Source organism: Stegastes partitus, unplaced genomic scaffold (assembly GCF_000690725.1).
Source record: "Stegastes partitus isolate 25-593 unplaced genomic scaffold, Stegastes_partitus-1.0.2 Scaffold1440, whole genome shotgun sequence".
NCBI lineage: Eukaryota > Metazoa > Chordata > Actinopteri > Pomacentridae > Stegastes > Stegastes partitus.
Genome location: NW_007579171.1, coordinates 7,160 through 30,256, shown reverse-complemented (window position 1 = coordinate 30,256; position 23,097 = coordinate 7,160). Strand labels below are relative to the sequence as shown.

The 23,097-nt window shown below is 41.4% G+C and overlaps 1 protein-coding gene across 1 annotated transcript; it reads left to right on the top strand.

Moving 5' to 3' along the window:
* The first annotated feature begins 429 nt into the window (after positions 1 to 429).
* On the top strand, positions 430 to 22,788 carry aars1 (alanyl-tRNA synthetase 1). The gene is made up of 21 exons (XM_008299632.1): positions 430 to 513; positions 4,692 to 4,847; positions 4,986 to 5,174; positions 6,273 to 6,418; positions 7,092 to 7,283; positions 9,565 to 9,709; positions 10,381 to 10,526; positions 10,822 to 10,930; positions 12,194 to 12,344; positions 13,262 to 13,386; positions 15,297 to 15,441; positions 15,533 to 15,711; positions 16,496 to 16,609; positions 16,729 to 16,935; positions 17,188 to 17,372; positions 19,225 to 19,333; positions 19,894 to 20,007; positions 20,088 to 20,294; positions 21,383 to 21,496; positions 21,586 to 21,781; positions 21,882 to 22,788. The coding sequence occupies exons 2-20, from the start codon at positions 4,704 to 4,706 to the stop codon at positions 21,763 to 21,765; spliced, it is 2,901 nt and encodes a 966-aa protein (XP_008297854.1). The 5' UTR covers positions 430 to 513; positions 4,692 to 4,703; the 3' UTR covers positions 21,766 to 21,781; positions 21,882 to 22,788.
* Positions 22,789 to 23,097: the final 309 nt, after the last annotated feature.

Below are 23,097 nucleotides of genomic sequence, written 5' to 3'. Positions count from 1 at the left end.
ACACAAAAGCAAAATACACGTAGTAAACAGAGCAAATGGTTCAGCATAATCAAACAATGATAAAGTAGATAAATAAATATGCGTAACACATTCTGATTGCAAATAAATGCAGATTATAACAGCTTAAATAATAACGGATTTTAATATTTCTTTATCTCAATTCTAAACGCAAGCAGAGGGAAATAAGACTTTTTCTGAAATTAAATTTGTATTTTTAAAGTAGCTTTTTTAATGAAACTGGAAAAAAAATATGTGCGTTGACACCTCACTCTTTTACATTGCATCAGCCAGGGCAGGGTAAACTGTAGCACTTATGTGGCGGGCTCGGCTCTGATTGACAGCAGGCTCGTCCAATGAGAATCGATATTTGTCAAGGTGTCATGCCATAGGACCAATGGAAAGCTTCCGTGGGCGTGTTCGCCGCACTATGCTTTCCTTCTGGTCCAACAGCGTGGGCTAAAGCAGTGTTTCTGGGAGCAGTACCTGATTCATTCTGCAAGAACAGCGACTTCTGTGAGTATTTTGAATTTGCTCAGGTGCCGTTTCAATAAATAACGCTTGTTGTAGCACTCACTGAATAGGGTTTCTGTCAGAGTTGCGTGCTAAGGTCTCTCTTTTAGGCCGAACACAGAGAGGTAACATATTAGCTGACCGGCTAACATATTAGCTTGCTAACGTCAGTTTAAGCTAGTGCCTCTGCCCGGCGGACCAATTTACAAACAGCTGGCAGGATGCCGGTTTTTAGAGGATGTTTTAGAGGAATGGTGTCATTTGACACGACTGTCAATGGTTTGCGATACCCATTTCTGCGCGCTTGTTTACAGCAGAGGTGCAAAGGTGGCTTGGGAGAACCCATTTTCATGAGAAAAGGAAATTAACCCTCTGGGACCTCACTTCAGAGCTGCGGATATGTCACTATAGTCTGTGTTTGTGGGCACAAACAGACACCCCCAGAGATGGAAATACCAAGTCAAGGTGTTACATGTGTCATGAGGACAAACCACAGGGCTGAATAACTTGGGATTCAATTCCGTAGCCATGAAGATGTTTTCAGTGTTTACCATCCACCTGATTGCACATGGGGGAAACTTGCAATTCTGTTGGTCATTATTTGCATCTTAGATCACATTTTCCCCTCTTGTTACTAGGGCTGATTGTTTTTTGTTGTTGATTAATCTATTAAATATTTTATTGATTAGTTGTTGGACTGTACAATGTAGGGGGAAAATGTCTAAAAGTATTTCACACAGCTTAAGATGACACTCTTACCCCAAGTATGTTGAGTTTAGTGTCAGAAGAGTAAAGAAACCAGAACATTTTCAGAACTATTTTGGCAGTTTTTATTAGAAAGAAAGAAAGAAATGGTAAAAAAAAAAAAATGTCAATCAGTGTTTCCCACAGCTCAAGATGAAGCCCTCAGCCCAAAGATTTTTAGTTTATTGTCGTATAAGAATAAAAAGAGAGCAGAAAATATTTAAACGTAAAAAGCTGGAGTCTGTATTTTGGCAGTTTTTCGTTAAAAATGGCTCAAACCGAATAATCAATTTGCAAAATTAATGGTCCATTATATTCTTGATAACGCAATTGTTTTTTAGGCTGTAAAACCACAGAAAATTGCAAAAATTGTTTATCAGTGTTTCCTACTGCTCAAGATGACGCCCTCAACCCAAAGTTGTTGGTTATCTTCATGGAGGAGTAAAGAAACCAGAAAATGTTTAAATTTAAGAAGCTAGTGTCAGAATTTTTTTGCTATTTTTCCCCAAAACTTCCTCAGACCAATAAATCATTTATCAAAATAGATGGTCCATTTTTTCTTGATTAGTTGTTTGGGGTATATATTGTCAGAAAATGGTGGAAAGTGTTAATTACTGTCCTCTCACAGCTCAGGATGATGCCTCAACCCAAAGATTATTAGTTTATTGTCATAGAGGAGTAAAGAAACCATAAAAAGAAGCTGGAGTCAGAGAATTTTGGCTCTTTCTCTTTAAAATTGCTCAAATCGGTTATCAAAATAGATGGCGATTAGTTAAATAGATGACATAAACAATTGACTTCATATTCTAGCTCTACATGTTGCTGTAATATTCCATCGCCAGTTATTGGATTTTCTTTTCTGTGTCACTGATGTCCTTTGTGAACTCTCATCTGCCCTTATTTAACAAGACGCTGGGCTGAAATTTCCATCCCATCACCCCAATGTCTCTACTTTCTCTGGTTGCCAGTCGAGTGGTTTGGTAGCCAGGATGGGGACAGTGGCTGTTTACCGTCCGCTTGTTAGCCCCAGAGAGCAGAAGGCACCAGCTGTGTGGTTTCCTTTGCCAGCTAGTTTACAACTGAGTCCACTGATGGGAATTCAACTCTGCTGCCTTTTAATTATAGACAGTATACTGTTTTTTCCCCCCTTTTTTTTCTCTTTGTGAAACAGTTTGCATGCTGCATGGTTAGAGTGAGATCCCGCTGTTTCAAATCACATCAACTGAATATAGATCCTTTTGGGTTATTTTAAATGCTTAAATTCTGCGCCATGCAATTTCTTCAAGCAAGCAAGGTTTAATTAATTTTGCAGCTCAGTATCCAGCAATGTCTCAGGAAGTGTTACAGGCCCCCCATCACCAGAAGTTTCTCATTCAGCTTCAACCCTCTAAGACAGACAACATTCAAACACATTTTGATTTAGTGTTTTAAAGATCATCAAGTTTTCTGAAGCACAACTGGATGTCTTTAAGGTGACAAACTGTTAAAAAAAATATGTTTGGAAAGGGAGAACAAACTTTGCTCTGCATTTTGCCAGACAAATGATTTAAAATAATCAATAATCGATTCTCACAGTTGTCAATTCAGTTTCTGTTGCTGTTGGTAGCTGCGTGCTTTGTGAGCAAACTACATCCTCTGTGAGCAGCCGTGACAGCGATAGATGTCCTGAATACATTCAGGCCTGATGGCCGATATTTCGACGTATTTTGGATTCAAAACATTGAGCAGAAAGAACCAGCAAAATGAATATGACAGCATTATGTTTGCAGACATTCAAAATGAGAACTGCTTGGTCCACATCTGGTTTCAGATCGACAGCTGTGCACTGCAGCATGAAAATCCTCGCCTGTCTCAGTAGATTCCAGAGCTGCTGTTGGTTCACGTGAAGAGCCAAAGGCCAATTTGTTGGAGGGAAATGACAGAATAGAAGTTAAAGCTGCTTGTCAAGACACACAACTGACATACCTCACCTAATTATAGGCTCAAGGAATGAAAATTAGACGTGCTTTAATGACAAGACAATAATTACCAAGAAATTTGCTATTCTATGTATAATTTAAGTCACTTATTGAACAAGAATATGAAACGTTTGCCTTCTTATTTTTATGTCATTATAACATATTTGGAATCTCGACTGCTGGTTGATAAAACAAGACATTTGAAGATCTCCTCTCGGGCATATTTGACCTGTTGTATGGACTAAACCAGTTACCTGCTAACAGAAACAGTGTTTAGTTGCAGCAGTAAGTATAATATGATATAATAAATTGGTTACTCTTTACTTTCGTCCACTTAATTACCATTTATAAGGCTATAATTTGTTTTATGGACACCCGCATGTGGTTGTTTGTGAATAAATAAATGAATTACAATATAGTAAAACACAGCTTTACTGTTGACAGATACAGTTCAGTCATAAAACCCCCTTCCAGCAACTACATTATAGTGTCTTACAAACTTTTATTTAACGTGCACTCCTTTTATCAATACTCAGTGAAAGTTTAAAATAAAATACAGTTAAGCAGTCCTGCTCCTTTACTGGCAGTGCTACTCACATTGGCCTCGTGCAACATATCAGCAATTCATCTGAGGCTATGTGTGGTCATATCATCTTAGAATAAACCTGGATCACACTACTACTACTATTTTAATAAAGTAAAGCTAAGCTGGGTTACCAGACTGCGTTTACGGATAAGAAACTCCCTGAGAAAGCTAACAAACTCTTTTCTGGTTTTGTAGTGTTCTGTTTTATCTAACGTGAGCCCAGGAGATGGATCACAGACATTCAGATGACATGAATCTCTGCTTTCAAGTTGCAGCTAGAATCCATTTAGTTGTTGCCAATGTCACACTGAGAGAAATCAGCCAGGTTTCACCACTTATGATCAGAACAACAGTAGCAGCTGCTGTTTGGCACGACAGGTTGGACGAGGCGACTGTGTCTTTAACCTCTCTACTGTGTACTGTGCAGACACCCCGTAACTGCCAAGTTAGCACTGGCTCAGTTCAGTATGGAGGCTAGATCAGACCAAAATCAGGCAGAAGAGCAGTAAAAGCCTGTTTGTAAGATGATTACCCCCGTCAGGGTTTTCACCGTTTCCAGTTGTAAATGAGAGGGAAGATAAATACTTTCACCACCGCAAACTCAAAAAGAATTCAAATACAGAAATGGCCCCAATTCTGTTTTTGGTTAAATGAGCTTGTTTCAAACAGTGAATTTAAAAAAAAAAAAAACAACATTCTGACTTGGCTGCAAATTTGTTGTTGATCACACCCAGCGAGTTACTTTCTCTTTTAGAATATAAATGGTTCTGGTGTCACTGTGATCCTGAACAGTTTAATTAGGCAGAGAACTGATTTAAAAAGTTGCTGCTGGGGTTGGAAGCTGTTTAAACATGCTGCAGTATTAACTCGTATGTATGAATTTCTGTTCACAGAGCTGATTCAGAATGGACTCCTCCTTGAGTGCAGCTCAAATCCGTGAGAAGTTCATCGACTTCTTTCGACGCTATGAGCACCAGTACGTCCACTCGTCATCCACCATCCCTCTGGACGACCCCACGCTGCTTTTTGCCAACGCTGGCATGAACCAGGTATGAACTGCGTCTTCTCCAGATCTCTCTCCTCTAGCCTTGCTCTTATATTCTCCACATGCCCACTGAATATTTTGACTCAAAGTATCAGTAGAACACAACTCTTCTTATCTCATTTTTAATACCTCTTCCTCTTAGTTCAAGCCCATCTTCCTCAACACCATCGATCCCTCCCATCCTATGGCCCGGCTTCATCGTGCTGCCAACACGCAAAAGTGCATCCGTGCAGGAGGCAAACACAACGACCTGGACGATGTGGGCAAAGATGTCTACCACCACACCTTCTTCGAGATGCTGGGGTCCTGGTCCTTTGGGGACTACTTTAAGGTATTACAGTGTCATCATTTTTAGTTGTTTAATATTTTTTGTCACCTTATAATTTTAGCCGATAATGGTATCAGTATTTGAGAGTTGAAAAAATGCAGTACATTGCATGTAAACTATGTTAGGCTATACTGTTTGATCACACCATTTGTCCTTAGACCTTATCTGGCATTTCTCGACTGTGATTTCCTGTTCTTTGCTGGCCAGCTTATCCGTCAGTGTACCTGCAATAAGCCAGTATTGACTATATCAACGAACTTGTCCAACTTTTCCAGTTAAAGTGCTGCCGGTAGTGGCCTTCATTTTGACGTGAATTCTCTTTGTGGGCATTGCTTTTCAGTTCTGTTAACGTGGTTGAGTAAACCGAATCAGTTTTATTGCCAAGTAGGTTTTCATATACAAGGAATTTGATGGGGTGATTTGGTGCATTAGAGTAAATGCTGCCAAGTAGAGGATTTTTAAAGAAGGATATAAATATTTAAAAAGAAAAGTCACTAGACGGTACGTGTTACAAGTCAAATAAATAGCAAGTGTAACAAATCCAAGGAATTTTAGGTAATTCAAAAGTTATAGAAATATTTACATTGTGCAGGACTGTAGAAATGATTCACTTGAGAATGTGCAAATTTACATAGTATATGGTGTAAGCAACTTGAGATGTGCAAACAATAATGATAATCCTATTATAAAAAAGCTGTGTCACCTTATTAACATTCAAGAAGGGGCTTCAGGGTTTTTCTGCTCAGAATGGGCCTTTGGGTGCTGACTACACAGGACAGTGAGCGTGATCGATCCGTGCACAGTAAAACCAATAAGACTGTGTTACCTTATTAGACAAGAATCTATACATTTTTGTGGTATTTTCTGACCATGTTTGACGAAAGGAATTTCTGATTGAGAAAATTGTTTCAGAATTAAATTGCTATTTTTATTGTCAAAGCCCCCAAAAAGGGTTAAATCTCAGTATTTCCTCTGTGCAAGGAAAGCCATAGACTTCTAAAGTGATTTAGAATCCGGAACAATAACAGCTACAATATTGATTTTTGTGTGGACTTCATATGCTTTTTCTCATCTCCAGTGGTGTCTTTCTTTTCTCTGCAGCAACTGGCCTGTAAGATGGCTCTGGAGCTGCTGACTCAGGAGTTTGGCATTCCCATAGACCGTCTGTATGTCACCTACTTTGGAGGTAATGAAGATGCAGGCCTGGAGCCCGACCTGGAGTGCAAACAGATCTGGATTGACTTGGGGTGAGTTGGGTTTTGAATGTGATGGATTTGTGTCTTAAATAATCACCACCAACTGTGAATTATTACTTGTCTTGTGGTGTGCACCTGGAGCACCTGATACCTCCTCTACAAATCATTTACTTTGCTTGATAGAGCTGCACTGCATCTTTACATGAATGCTGCAAAGTGTCTGCAGTCTAAAGTAGTTTCATGATGTATGTGAGTGTTTCCCCACTAGAGACAGCCTGTGTTATGTTGGTTGTTCTTTGATTAAACATAATTAAGTGTGTCTTTCACTTTTTACTTCAAGTCACTGCTCACAGAAAAACACATTACTGTTCTAACTCAGTCTGCACAATATAAACATGCAGAGATGTTTTCACTCTGCTTTGTCTAATTTTCTGATTCATTCTGTAACTTTTGTGAAGAAACAATATTTTTTTTTTATATTGTAATTGCATTTTAACAACCAGGCTTTAGGACGAGAGTATGAAATGTCACTGGGTAAACATTCAGATTGAGGATGACTTAAATAAATTACTGAAGCGCAGAAAAGGAAGCCACAGAAAGTCACGTTTGTTTGTTCGGAGGCTTGAACACTTTGTTTTGACACTGGTCCCAATTTTCACACATTTTGATTTTTACTTTTTAATTGAGTTGAGTAAAATAAGTCCTCTTTTTGTGTTTTGCTCAGGATGGAGGAGGCTCGCATCCTGCCTGGCAGCATGAAGGATAACTTCTGGGAGATGGGCGACACCGGTCCTTGCGGTCCCTGCAGTGAGATCCACTTCGATCGCATCGGAGGCCGGGACGCCTCTCACCTGGTGAACATGGACGATCCCAACGTGCTGGAGATCTGGAACCTGGTGTTTATCCAGTTCAACAGGTAGCAGACTCACACAACACGTTAAAAGATCGCAAAACAATCAAACGGCGCAGGCATGTTGGCCTTCGTGACTCAGCATTTGTGATCCAAATGATGCTTTTGCAGAAGTAATACATGTGTGTAAGTGGCTGATTCATTTTTCCGTTCATATTGTTTGTTGGAAAATCTGATGCAACTGTTCACTCATCATCACTGGGATTATTTACAGTTCTAAAAGAGAACACAATTTGTTGTGATCCCCTGTGGGATAAATGTAGAGGCTTTCTGGTTCATTGCATTTGTTTGCATCTTCTCTCGTGGTGTTTGGGTTGCCGAAGCATTATGTCTCAGGATTAGTACCATCCATCCAATCTGACACCAGTAATCCTGAGTGTTGCTTTATCCTCGTTTCCAGCAGATCTTGGGTCGCGTTCACACTTTTGGTTTGGATCATTTTGTCTGGAGTACAGGCAAAATGGATGAATTCTTGCCTTTTCGTTTGGGTCCATGTTCACAAGTTCAAGTGAACCTATTAATTGGACAGCTTTGGTGATGTCATCCCGTATAATCAGTGCTTCGGGGTTAATTCTAATCCCTGTGACCCACAGCAAATCATGATGTAATTTACTGCCCGCTTATTTCCGTTTACTAGTGTCACAAGAAAACAACTGATTAAGAGCATTATAAATCTGTAAGGCGGTCTCATTTAATGAATAGCGATGACCAGATAGAAGCCGGATGAGAAAGTCTTGTATTAGAGAGGCTGCTGAAACACAAACTCACTACACCTTTACTTTAAGTTCTTTGTGCATTCTGAATGATCAGGGAAAGTCTTCATATTCTAGGGCTGTAGTCAACTGAAGAAAATCGCAGTCAACAAAAATTATACGTACTCTTAAACCAATCAACTGGTTGTGAGGAAAAAAGATGAACTAAATCTACCACAGTGCAGTAAGGGAATTTTACATATATGGAAAAAGCTGCTTGCAGCATATGAAATCATTTATTGTGGTTGTTTTATACTGAAACAGCATATTCAGAACAGACCACCTGCCCATATCATGTGATGTCTGAAAATACAACTATGTAAACTTGTGATTCCAGAACAAGAACTATTGAGGAATATAACTCAGACAAGTCAACCTACTGTTTTCAGACTTTGCAAAACCTTTTTGCTATCTGCTTTAATGAAATGCAACCACACCAATTATGTCTCTGATGTGGTGTCTGTTAGTTGAGTAAAAATAAGTTGGACGCAGCAGCCCCCATTACGTTGTGCAAGTTCAAAGTAGTAAAAAAGTGTGTGTGTTCACAGGAAGCCTGCTCCTCCTGCCGCCAAACATGATGGATTGCTCCTGAAAGAATATTGATGTAGCACTTTTCACAGGCCATTGAGAGCATATTGATCCAACCAGTAGACCTAGAGACTATAGCCCTGCTCTTTTGACATACGGATATGGTGTGCATGCATGTCGCCCTGTTTAGCATATAGAAAGGCTCCCCTTTTTAGATGATCTTGGCCTAGCTGTTTGTTCAACGCCAGAGTGAGATATTACAGCTTCCACACGGGTCCAAACACTTCTGTAGAACAGCATGGGTGTCAAAATGTCTTGACAGCAACTATTAAACTGGATTTTCTGCTTTTGCTGCAGCTGTGGTCGTCTAATGCTAGAACAGTGCGTTCAGTCTCCATGCAAATGATTGTTCACAAGTTTCAGCTTATCATTGCAATATTTAACTTTGTGCTTAGAACTATTTGAACAAAACCAACTCACACTTACCCATCCTTTAGAACAACAACCATCAACAGAACAACAACTTGCTTCAGGTTTCAGTTCATGCTTGTAACCAGTTCAGTGGGTTGCACAATGAATGCTGAAATGATCAGAATCTTTGTGAGAGCAACACACCTAAATATAGAGGTAATAGGACACACCTTTATCTGTTATTTGTGCGACAAACTGTGCAGCTATAGAATTAAATGCTCACACCCTTTCTCCACACCTCCTCGTATGTCTTTCTTTTAATTGTGCACCCCAGAAAAATGTACTGCTAACAATGTAATGCCCCCCTCAACAGTTAATCTGTTCAATTTCATTCTTCTTACAAATTGAAAAGTAGAACTATTAAATAAGTCAATTTACACAGCAGAAGTACAGGTTTAGTAAAATTCAAAGACATGCACATGGTGATAAAAAAACCTGTGTGCTCTACCGCAACAAAACTGCACAAGTGATATATTCTTTTTAATGATCAACAAATCAGTGGTTTCAAGTCTTGTTTCCTACTTCACCCTGTTTAGGGAGTCAGAGACGGAGCTGAAGCCGCTGCCTAAGAAGAGCATCGACACAGGAATGGGTCTGGAGCGTCTGGTGTCGGTGCTGCAGAACAAGATGTCCAACTATGACACTGACCTCTTCGTCCCTTATTTTGAAGCCATTCAGAAGGTACTGAAATGTACAGGATTTGTGTGAGTGCAATTGCATAGGAATGTAAACGAGATAAGAAAATCTAACATGCCTGCTAAGACAAACTTGAGCAGGTACACTGTTAATACAGAAAGTCAAAGGTCTGATAAGGTCACACATATTTCTTGCTCTAAAGAAGAAACACACAGCAAGGCACAGTTTAGCTGTTTGCTGAGTTTAAATGTTTTGTCCGAAAAATCCGTGTTCATGCCAGACTTTATTGTGGCAGTGGCGTGTCCCCAATCACGTTAGAAATACAGTAATTTAATACAGTGATGACTAACCAGAGTAGGATTATGAGCAAAAAGAAAACCTCAAAAAAATGACTTGACATATGAGGCTGATTTTTAGTATACATATTTCCCATAAACTACCAGCTATGACAGGCGGACTACACAGTAATGTATAACACAATAACACCATTTACTGTAGTTGAGATTGCAAGAACATTGGTTAGCAAGTCGGCAGAGAAGACAAATTACAGCAGACGGTTATAAGTAATGATACATGTTGGAAATGTCCAGTTTTTGTTAATTCGATGAATGCACACTAAACCAAAATTACGAGAAAAAAAAAAAGGGTCGGAAATGAAGTAAGTTGGGAATCATTCATCTCAAAAGCTTTCTGAACCTGCTCTGTGTTTGTTTCAGGGCACCGGTGCTCGATCTTATACTGGAAAAGTGGGTGCTGAGGATACCGACGGTATCGACATGGCCTACCGAGTGCTCGCTGACCACGCCCGCACCATCACCATCGCCCTGTCGGACGGCGGTCGCCCCGACAACACAGGAAGAGGGTGAGATATTAACATTTCAGCTAAAAAAAGCACAGAAAGTTAAAGTACAGCATGCTGTAATTTGTGTGCAGTGTAGTCTTATTTACTTTGTTCTGATGTTGAGAATTTGAAATGTTACGCTTGATTGACAAACTAACGTGCTGGAGACTCGAGGTACACTGTATTCTGGGTAATTGGCTGTTACAAGGTGATTTAGTACAGACAAACACAACACATCTTAAAAATAGGCAATAAAGGCAGGGGTTTATAGTTTCTAATATGAATTTTCCTGTTTTGTTGTCTCCACCATGTTTAGCTACGTGTTGAGGAGGATCCTGCGTCGTGCAGTCCGTTACTCCCACGAGAAGCTGGGAGCTCAGAGGGGCTTCTTTGCCTCTCTGGTGGACGTGGTGGTCGACTCCCTGGTGAGATTGTCTGTCTTCGTCTGCCTCATTTTCATTGTAGCGTGTCCACAGGCCACATAATCTGCTAGTGAAGAATTTAACATTAGGTCATTAGTTATAAAATGTAATGTTCTTCAGTCTTGACAGTCAGATTTTTTTTTTTAAATTATTGATCTATTATGTCTTATTGTACTGTAGGTGTAGACAGTTCTGTGTAGGCTGCGCTTGAATTCAGTCTTTTCTGGCAGTAACAGGATTTAAGAAGTAAACAAATTGTTCACCCGTGATGCTGAGCTTTAAAAAAAAGCAAACTGCTCGTCAGTAGATAGAATTAGTTTTTAGAACAGAGCAACAATAGCCAAGTTAGCTGTTGACTCAACAGTAGCAGACTTTCTGAAGTGGTGACCTTCAGCCTGTAGGTGTGCCCCACAAGTTCAGCTTTAAATGGAGGAAAAATTAGTCTAAACTGCTTCGAAAAATGTTGGTAACTAAAAAGAGCTGAGGCGAGCTCATATGTGGAGAGCAAAAGAGACCACCTGTGTAGTAAAATGTGTAAGAATATAATGTGTTTGTGTGTTACAGGCACAAAGCTAGCTCATTTGTCATGAGAACCAACTTAAAGAGACTATAAATCCTTCATTTGTCTGTGTTCAGTCCTACAGTTGCATAACCCTGTTATTATTTATGCATTAATGCTGGGTACTAACATTGTATTGCATATGGCTTTAATATTTTGCAAATTTGTGTTGGTCTAACTAAGATTTCGAGCAAATTGAAGGGAAATTCTTCCAAAGCTTGACACGCTTTGGAGGTTTTATGTGACGTATAACGATAGAGTACAGTTTATTGCATGATTATGATATTTTCATGAGTTTCTGCTTTTGCACGTTTGTTATTTGGAGATGCCAGTATTTCAGAAATATTCATAAATTATGTCTTTAAAAGCAGACACTGAGCTCTGAAGGGCATTTGTTCTGCAGCAGAAAAAAGGGGGTTTGAATTTTGTTTGTCGAGGTTTTTCAAAAGACCGTAATAGGGGTTATCAGCTCACACGTTTAAAAAGTTAAAAGTTCTCTTTCAGTCACGATAAAGAGCTGGATATTGGAGCTTTCTGTCAATTTTCAACCCAATAAAAACAGCTTCAGTTCAGCTCTGTTATGCTTTAATTGGTGACCTCTGTCTGTCTTTCTTTTGCCGTCGCTCCTCTGCTTTTCCTCTGTTCCTCTTCCTCTCCATTCCTCTCTTGTCTCATCTTCCATCGTCTCCTTCGCTCTCCTTCTCCAGGGCGAAGCTTTCCCGGAGTTGAAGAAAGACCCAGAAATGGTGAAGGACATTATTAATGAGGAGGAGGCGCAGTTCCTCAAAACCCTCAGCAGGGGACGCCGCATCCTCGACAGGAAGATAATGAGTCTGGGAGACAGCAAGACCATCCCAGGTGAGACACTCTTCACTAGAAGCATTGCCACTTGTATGTGCTCACATTATGTCTCCTACGCTGTTGATTTTCGTGGAGAGAGCTTCAGTTTATTTTAAAATCATTGGATGTTTTGTGACATAGATATCATTTTCCCTTTGTTTTGACAAGTTCAGTGCACCAGTTTTGTTCCTGTTCTCCCTGAATCATCCTTTCATCCTTTCTCTACCTTTCATCTCTCTTCACCACCCACGTCACTTTCTTTCTTGCCTCTTTTCTCTGTCACTCCTGTCGTCCTTCAATTGCTTTGTTTTTTTTCCCTTTTAATCCCATCAGAATTTGTGCATTATGGATCGGTCGTTTCCACCATTCATCCATCTGTCTGACTGTCACGCATGATGATCCAAATCTTTCTTGTTCCAAATTTAAAAATACTCTGATTGGCTAACAGAAATTGAGATATAATTAGAAATCTCAATGACCGATCTTTCACGTCGTAAATTTAAATGGCATAAAAACTGATGAACATCCAGCTTTCCTTTCTAAACTTCCCTCCAGGGATGTTAGCATGCACTGTATTGGATTTGTCTGACAGATTGCCGTCTACCTCAGGCTTTTCAATTTATTTCGTCTTCGTCCTAAAGGGTGACAGCATCATTTGTGCGCTTAGTCAAAATGAGGTGCTACAAATGGCAAAATGGAAAACGTAGCAGTGTCCTTGCAAGATGCATTTGCATTGATGGGAGTACAACACGAGCATGAACTCAAACTTTTCACGTCTAACTCGTCAAAATGATGACTGCACCGTTTTGTTTCGCTGACATGTTTACTGTCTGACTCAAGGACACGAGTGTTCCAGCAATGTAGCTGCAGACAGACCCCTCTCCTGCTCTCCTGCATATCAAGCAGCTGATTTCTGTCTCCGTCTGTGCGTCCAGGCGACACTGCATGGCTGTTGTATGACACATACGGTTTCCCTCTGGACCTGACCTCCCTCATCGCAGAGGAGAAAGGCATGGACGTGGACATGGCCGCCTTCGAGGAGGAGAAGAAGGCAGCACAGGTGAGGGGATGGGAGGTTCTTATATTCGCGGTGGGGAGACTCCACTGAGCAGTATTTCGTGTCCTCTCCCCTGGGTGTACTATTTCACCTTGTGTCAGCGTTCTCGGGTATTGCACTGTAAGTCAGAATCAGGAGCCATGCACCTGCTGTTTAAATACACCCACATTTACTTTACAGCCCCGTGCTTAATCCCTGGCTGTTTGATTCGGTCAAAAGATTGATTTCTTTCCTATAATACTGCAGCCTCACATTACTGTCCAACACATCACGGTGAACGAATGTCAGTGCTGCAGTTCTGCTTCCTGCCAGATGAGGGAGTTTGACACACTATGCATTCATATTTCCTCCTTTTCCTGTCATATAGGCTGCTTTAACAGTTTATTAGTTTCACCTGTGCACTCTACAGCATACTAATACATGAACCGTGGAGTAAATCCTAACTTTGGGAAGCTTTCTGTTTCTGTTTTTGTTGACTGTATCAGAGGGACATTGATTCAACTCCAAGGTCAGCTCTGACAATAACAACAAAATACGACTATCATCTAACAAATGTAAAGATTGTAAGCTTTATGACAAGGTATTGAATTAAATTAGATTGCGCCTAATAAAAACAGAAAACAACTTGGTACCTCCACATTTAAAAATAACAGAAACCCTGAAAGCGTACATAGTTTTTATTACATTGTGAGCTGGAGTGTTGCTGCCTTTTTATACCTTCAGAAACAAAGCAGGTTAATGAAATAAAAGCATTTCAAGGAAACCAGCTCATAAAGGTTTTTGTTACCTGCATACATTTGGAGTTACTTATTATTTGCCCAATGAAAAATGGCACTTTTTATTGAATGGTGACATTAATCAAACTCTGATTTTCTTTTGTTGTCACTAATGATGTACGAGGGGCGATCAAAAATCAAAAATTCTAATTATGCTCATTAATGATGTAAACCGTACCTGATTTGCATTTGGCTGCTACTTCTGTCTAAGTAGTCTCGTTGTACAGCAACACAAAGCTCCCAGCAATTCTGCAATGCTTGTAAGGCTCCCTCGAAGTCCTGTTATGTAAATATATCAAGCACCTAAACTGCGTTAAGTGACAACCCTTCATCTTGAATACCTTTATATGGAAGAACAAAAGGTCACAGAGAGACACATCTGGCAAGTAGGACAGCGATGATTGTTTTGTTGTGACCAAAAAACTTAATTACAGTGCCGTCAAACCACAGTTCAGGTCATTGGCGCCAAATGTTCTCACTTGAGACGTTACAGTAGAGCTTTGACCCTGCAGGATGAGTTCCTCCTGAAATCACGCACCATGTCTAGTTTTGGAAACTGCAGATTCTTCCACTTGAAAACTGTTGTTTCTTCTCTGGATGGTAGCTGCAGACCCACTTCTCCTCTTCAGTGATAGTCCTACAATTCTACAATTTCATTTTGCAGACGCTTTTATCCAAAGCAACATACATCTTAGAGCAGATACAACACAAGCAGAGATCTAGTCAGAAAACAATCTGGATAAGTGCCATAGAACAAGTTCAAGTGCGATAGAGCGTCCTCCTCAGCATGACAGTTGAGTAATTGAGGCTGCTGACTGATGCAAAATTTGATGGTTCCTTCTCTGCTCTAGTTTGTGGTCCACTGAGAAATCGCAAATGTGTATCTACCACTGGTTAGAAAAACATGTACAGCACAGGTCCTCCTGCTGACAACACGATGTCACACAGTCTCCTGGCAGTTACTGCTCTCACATGTTGCATGAATGTGACCATGATGCACTTCGTTAACAGTGTTGGTACTTTTTGACCTCGTATGTTTGTTCGCTAGCTTGTCTTTGAAAGTCTGTGAGTTGTAAATTATACGATCAGGTTTGAAGTTTGCTTCATAACTGAACATGCACCTTTCTGTGTGCTTAGTTGAAGTCTCAGGGTAAGGGCGCAGGATACGAGGACCACATCATGCTGGACATCTACGCCATCGAAGAGCTGAGGAACAAGCAGACACCGGCCACAGACGACGCTCCCAAATACAAATACACCTCAGATGAAAACGGCAACTACGGTTTGTGCTATACGATTTCGCACAAACACGTCTTAGCTCAGCTGGACGGCTGACATTCACTGACTGACCTTGAGCCTGTTTTTGTGTCTAGAATTTCAGCAGGCCTCCGCTACGGTGCTGGCTCTGCGCCGCGATCGCGCCTTCTGCGATGAAGTGACTACGGGTCAGGAGTGCGGCGTTGTGCTGGACCAGACGTCCTTCTACGCCGAGCAAGGCGGACAGACGTTTGACGAGGGCTACATGCTTCGAGAGGATGACAGCACAGAGGATGTAAGTGCAGCAAAAAAAAAAAAGAAAGAAAGTGAATGCAGTGGTTTATAATGAGCTTCTTGGCTGAGTGTTTCCACAAAGAGGTCTGAGGTTTTCAAAAGTCCTCATTAGGGCAATTTCCAGAGTTGGTGTGTTGCTTTTTTTCACCACAAACTTTACACAGTGGTCGCATTGCGGGCACAAAGGGGAAAAAAAAGGAGGTTCACCTTTTGTTGACTTTTAATTGGGGAGATAAAACAATTACACTATCTTATCTTCAAAGCTGCCACATTTGTTTAAATAGAACTGGTGAGTGTGATAGCCGGTTGAAATCATGACTGCAGGCAAATAGACCGTCTGCTTGGCGACAAAGGCTGCCAAATGAAATATCACAATTCTGACGCAACAATGGATGAAAGATAATAAATTGTTCTCAGTCTGTTCCATGACCGAGAACCGGAATGGCACGAAAACAGTCGTATCTACAGTTTGCAGGAGAGCATCTGTGTAAAAAAAAAAAAGAAAGAAAGAAAAGAAAAGCCATTCAAATGTCACTACTGTTTCTTTTGTATGTGTTCATAGGTTTTTCTAATATTTCTCGTATTTGCCAAGGATGTGAAGGCGTGTTAAAGGAACCTTGGCTTGTTAAGGCTTTGTGTTCTCTGCTATATTTAATCTCCAGATGCTATAATAAAAATACACACAAAGCATCAGCCAGGAATTATTTTTGCTTCCCGTTTCCTGCCAGACAGAGACTTTTCTCTAACCTTGCTGTCTCTGGGGCCTTTTCTTTCTGTGTTCGCAGCGGATGGAGTTCACTGTAAAGAACACGCAGGTTCGAGGAGGTTATGTTCTCCATGTGGGTACCGTCTATGGAACATTGAAGGTTGGAGACCGCGTCACTCTACATGTAGATGAGGTGAGAACACTCTGTCAGATTGATACTTGTAAATTATATTGTTCATCATCAGTCAGAAAATGATTCAGGATCTGTTTCTACGTTCTGGATGAAGCTCTGACTCCTCTCGCTCTCTCCAGGCTCGTCGCAGGCCCATCATGAGCAACCACACCGCCACACACATCTTGAACTTCGCCCTGAGGGGAGTTCTGGGGGAGGCGGACCAGAGAGGTTCCCTGGTCGCCCCCGATCGATTGCGCTTTGACTTTACTGCTAAAGGTGCCCTGAGCACGGGTGAGGTCCGCCGGACTGAGGAGATGGCTTGTGCCATGATAAGAGACGCTAAGGTCAGTGGTGGAATACAAATGAAATCGTCACATAGTAGAATTTCATGAGGAGAAGAAGCCTTTTTACTCAGAATAATAATGACGTTTGTGTCAGTCCTCTCTCAGCTGTAACTTGAAAATGTCTGAAAAGATGTAATGAAAGATTCTATCCTGATTAACGTTTTAAATTGTCTTGATTTTCCCATAATGGGTGATTTTTGCTTAAATTTGATGATGATAATTCTGAATGTGATCTCCACCTGAACTCTGCAGCCAGTGTACGCCATGGACGCACCGCTAGCAGCAGCCAAGGCCATTCAAGGTCTGCGCGCCGTGTTTGATGAGACCTACCCCGACCCAGTCAGAGTCGTGTCCGTTGGTATTCCCGTCCAGGAACTGCTGGACGACCCCACCAGTGCTGCGGGTTCTCTCACCTCCATCGAGTTTTGTGGTGGAACGTGAGTATCATGCTGATGTCTTGAAAGAAAAACTGCCAGTGTCGCTAACAGTGAACTGGACTGCAGTACATCGTGTTGTTGACTGGTTTCCTGTTCTGTGTGGTTGTTGCTACAAAAGTGAAAAGTAAAATAGCAGAGACATTCCCAAACAAAGCAAAAATGAGAAAACTTCGGTCAGAATTGAGCTAAAAATGTTTGATCTGATGCTTTGAGGTCTTTTTAGCCTAGAAGATCAGTCAAGTACACAAATGGAGCATTTAAAGCTTTACCAACTTTAATCAAAGTCCACATAAAGCAGTATTAAATGTGCTCTGAAGTTATAACAATAGAAATCTGCTATTAACCACCCAGCCAAATTAGAATGATTGAAAAGAAGCTGTTAGGTATGGAAATTAGGTTTAAAATCATGAAAAAATGGTGCTGATTTACAGTTTGATCATCAGCCCAGATAAACTGTAAAAAAAAACAAAAAAAGTGCAAACAGACCAGGGTTTGTTTCAACTGAAGCTAACGGGTTAGCTTGTGGAAATGTGAAATCACAAACACACACTGTAGATGTCAGATATTTTCATGGTTTTGCATTCTGAGAAGATGCATTTGCTGGATGAGTACATGACTGACTCACAAACTGTGGACTGTTGTTGGTGTAATCACTTGTAATCGAATGTTTACACCAGTGATGCTAATGCTCGTTAGTTTAGGTAACGTTATAGTGTTATGGGGAAGGGTTATGCTAAGTCTGGTACCAGTACTTCATTAAGTCATGATTCATGTGTTTAGAAACACATCTCTCAATTTCGTTAATATGGACTTGAAAAATATATAAAAGCAGCTATTTCCTGTGAAGTATCGACTCTAAATAGTCAAAGAAATGTTTGGTTTCATAAACAGAATGCAAGAAAACTTGAAGAAGAAACACATTTCTATTTCCATTTTTTTCTCTCAGCTTCCCTGTTTTTGTTTGTGGAGCGGTGCCATTCATTATCGTGTTGTTTACTTCTGTTTGCTGCTACGTGGCTTCATCCTGATTCACCCTCACTGCTTCTTCGTAACTGTCTGCCACGTAATGACAGTGTTTGTTTTTGGTTTCCCAGTCTGTCAGGAATGTGTTTCACAGACATTAGTAATGTTTGGGAACATGAACACAGGAGCAGAAAATACACTTTTTTTTTTTTTTCCCTTTACCCTGATCTGCTGCTTTGATTTAAGTGTGCGCTCGCCGTTACATCTGAAGTCTTGCTGGAAGTTACCGTGCGTGTCCCGAGCGGACTCAAATGTGCAACGTGAAGAAACGTCTGCATTTGCATGGAGTTTTCAGACGTGTCAGACCTGCCCAGCGGTGGTGTGCAAAGTGGATACTGTTAATTGGATTTGCGTGTCTTTCTGGTGAGACGACCGTGTCCTTGTGCAGACGAGGCCCGGAACATTTCGTCAAGCTCAATCCAGCGATTAGACCTGCTCCACTGACTTTAACAGCGTCTGCTCCTGGCTGTAAAATTCACCTGAATGCCAAGACGTATCAACTCTTTTATAGATTATATTATAGAGAGACTTTTCATTTCATGTGATTACTGTAGGAGACATTTGCATTGAGCTTTTTATTTTTTATTTCCTTCCGTTTCATGCTGCTTCAGGTTTTAGTAAACTGTTGGGTGTGCTTCCTGATGTTGTCTTTGATGTCGTTTTAATCTGCAGCCGCTTCAAACAGCCCCTTGTTCCTGCTGCTGTTTTTGTAATGTTTTCTCCCCTGCTCGTGTTCCTCCCCTCAGCTCCTCGCTGCTCTCCTTCTCATCTGCCTCCTGCAGTTGTATAACGCTGCTGGTAATGCGCTGTTGTTTTCTGTTATCTGCAGCCATCTGCAGAACTCGGGTCACGCCGCGCCGTTTGTCATCGTCTCGGAGGAGGCCATCGCTAAGGGCATCCGCCGCATCGTTGCTGTGACAGGAACAGAGGCCCAGAAGGTCAGGACACACACAACTTACACTTAGTGATGCACTTGCTTCCAGCAGTATCCCCGCGTACACACATCCTCCCACGCTTGCCTGGAAAAGAGTTTGGCCAACATTTTTGAATAAAGTCGGCAGATTTAATTCTCTCACATTTTATGTAAAAAACGAAAGAAAGCCTTGCCGTGGCGTGTCGAGCACAATGATTTAGTCGCCGCTCCTAACAAACACCTGACCAATTAAACGACAGAGTGTCCCAGACAAAGCCACCACATGTCTTATTTGGGTCTCGCTGATGAAACTTTAATGAAGCTTGAGGTGAACTTGGAGCTAGAAAGGAGAATTTTGCATTTCCCCCTCTCTCCAGGCCTAGAGGACAAATTAATCTTCCCTATTTTTAGACAACAATCTCTGTTTGATCCTGCTCCTTCATCTTTCTGCCTTTTTCCCGTTCCCTCGCTCACACCACTTGGCTTATTTCTCTTTCTTTCCTCATCTCTCTCTGCACCTTCTGCTCTTTGCCCTTGCCTCCCTCCTGCCCCACTGCTCACGCTGCTGTGTCTCGCATCCATCAGGCCCAGAGGAAAGCCGATGCCTTGCGGCAGTCTCTGTCTGCTCTGGGAGACAAGGTGAAGCAGCAGACGACCCCGAACAAGGACATACAGAAAGAGATCGCCGACATGACTGAGGTAAATGACACGTCTGCGCTAGAAAACCTTCAGAATAGAATAACTCTGTGCTGTGGCGTCAACATCTGTCTTCCCTGCAGTCGATAGGCACCGCAGTGATCTCTCAGTGGCAGAAGGACGAGATGAGGGAAAGCCTGAAGGGACTGAAGAAGACCATGGACGACCTTGACCGCAACTACAAGGCCGACATCCAGAAGAGAGTCCTGGAAAAGACGAAGGAGATGATCGAAAGCAGCCCCAACCAACCGCTGCTCATCATGGAGATGGAGACCGGAGCCTCAGCAAAGGTATCAGTCAGGACACAGCTTTTTTTTTTTGCTCCCTTCAGTTTTGCCTCTTGTCACATGTGGGCTCATTTTTCCACCGCAGTATAAATCCTGCACCTCTTTGGAAAAGGCAAACTATACCTCAAAGCAGAGGGAACTCACTAATATCTGTGCACTATGACGCAGTTACAACGTCATAAATCATAAAAAAGACCAAATGAAAGCTACTTTTCTTTATCTACTTATGCTTATCTCCTTTCTGGTCTCAGTAAACACAGCCTGCACTTCATCCGAGTTCAGATAAAAAGTTCTTGAATTTTTGTCACGTGGCTGTTTGTTGCACAGAGGAGCGCAGAATTTTAATTTTTTACATTTTTTTAATATAGAATCCGATGCAAACTTTGTTTTTGACAAATCTTTAAATGATGCATGTAGAATGAAGTGATTTTGATTCTATGTCAGCATCTCAAGCCTGGATTTGGTAAGTTTTCCTGACAGAACAGCATGTCACAGATAAGTAGTTCAATGACTGTTTTTCAGTTTGTGGCTAATAAATAGTTTAAATTGGGGTTTTTTTAAGTTAAGTATTTAATTTTTAAAGCTGATGTGCCTTTTGAGTTTGAGTTGTGGGTCTCAGAGTGTTAATGTTTTGAAAAGCTAGCTAGCTAACAAGCTAAATATTACCTGCAGAGTGTGTATGGAGCAATATTTTTTTTTCCAGTTTAATCTGAATTGACATATCATCCCTAAAGAAAAGATGTCCTTGTTTAAAAAAAAATTAAAACCTTACAAAGAGAGCAAGTTCATAATCCAAACCCAAAGACTTCATCTGAGTCCTGTTCAAAAATAAAGTGGAAGTGCACACAGTATTAAAATTCACTTTATCTCTGCAGTATTGCACATTTTCTCAGGCAGTGTCTTAGCTTATCTCATTGTGTTATTGCCACGGGACCAAATCAGCTCTGTGGCCCATTAATTCTGACCTTGAGACATCAATAGGGCTGATTAGGAGATGGTTTATTCTTTCTTCCTGACTCTTTCCCTTCTTCTCACTTCTTCCCTTCTTCTACTTACTCCTAACATCCCATCTTTCCCTGCGTCTCTCTCAGGCTCTGAATGAGTCGCTGAAGCTGCTGAAGTCCCAGTCCCCTCAGACCGCCGCCATGCTCTTCACCGTAGACCCCGACGCCGGCAAGATCACCTGCCTGTGTCAAGTCCCACAGGTATCACGCCCACTCGCTCGTTGCACCTTAAGCTTCTCCCTGAGTACCTTCCACAGAGCTAACCGATGTCATCCCTCTTTCCTCCCCAGGATGTGGCCAACCGCGGACTGAAAGCCAGCGAGTGGGTTCAGGAGCTGTGCCCCCTGCTGGACGGCAAAGGAGGCGGCAAAGACATGTCGGCTCAGGCCACCGGCAGGAACATGCTGTGCCTGCAGGAGGCGCTACAGATCGCCAACGAGTTTGCACGACTGAAACTGGGAGAGAACTAAGAGGAGAGAGGAGGAGGTGAGGCTGCTAACATATCAGAGAGCAAAGTGGAAATTGGTTAGAAACCCTTACAAAAAAGTAAAAAACCCTTTCCTCTCCTCTTTTCTTCTCTCCTTAGGTCAGACAGATTAGAAAGCTAACAAAACCACGTTGACAGATGACCACTGACACTCAGCCAGCACTAAATGAGCCGCTCGTATTTACTGGGACAACTCCTGCTGACTCGCCCCAGTAAAGTTCATCTCTGTGGAAATGGCTTTAATATGTTTAAGATCCTCTCCTGCAGTTTTAACTGAGGGAGGATGGCAGACGATTTCACAGATTGATTTTATCGTTTCATTCATTGCATGTTTGGATGCAGAGGAAAAGAAAAAGGGATGCACTTTTTGAATCATTTGGCCTCCTGCAAGAACTGCACAGCTCAGACAAAGCGACAGAAACCGTAGCTTCCACCTCAGATTTCTTTTCTTAGCACAAAGTTGGCTCTTGATGAACTGCCATCCTGCCTCCTCTGTGTTTGTGTTTCATCTCGCTGTAGCCCCGTTCGTTCAGAAACAACCCCGAGGCACTTTGTCTTTCCTTTTGGCTTCCTGTACCGCTTGAGCTCAGCCTCAGAAAGAAAAAGTAAAAAAGTCGGCCTCGCTGTTAAATGACTTCTCCACAGAGTACACAGTATGTTCTCGGTTATCTGAAGGCTTTTAATCTGATCTCTGAACAGTGGCTCCGTCCGTCTGTGTGAGTGAAAGCCTGTTTACTCCTGTGATCGGTCCGACTTGAGCTGTACATGCTGTAGCTGTAACATAGTCTTGCTTTTCAAATAACAAGCCATTGTCCGACACGGGTTTAATTTAGTAAACAAACACATTGACTGTATAAAATGATCATGAACGTGTCCAGTAATGAATCTGTGTAACTTCATGCCGCTGACATTTAATATTGATTTGAATGTCTTATCATTGTAGCTGTTCTATGTCAGACAATTGTCACGTTATGGAGATGGAATAAATACAACCGGTAAAATGCCACCACACGTCTTGTCTCGTTTCTTTTTAAATGTGAGACAAACACGTTGTTTTTTTTAAAAATAGGTGATTCATCTCAGATTGACAGGTACAGGCGAATCTGAACTTCAAGTATCGCCTCAGCTCGGATGCGATCAATTACGCCACAAAGGTTAGACTGACATCATTAGATGTGGATCACTGAGCAAAAATGATCAACGCTGACAGCTTGAGCTTTAATGAGAGGAAATATTATGTACCTTGTGCAGGCTCTTGTTGCGTGTCTGTATTCATATTGGTAAATTACTCTTAATTAGACGTGCAATGACTAGT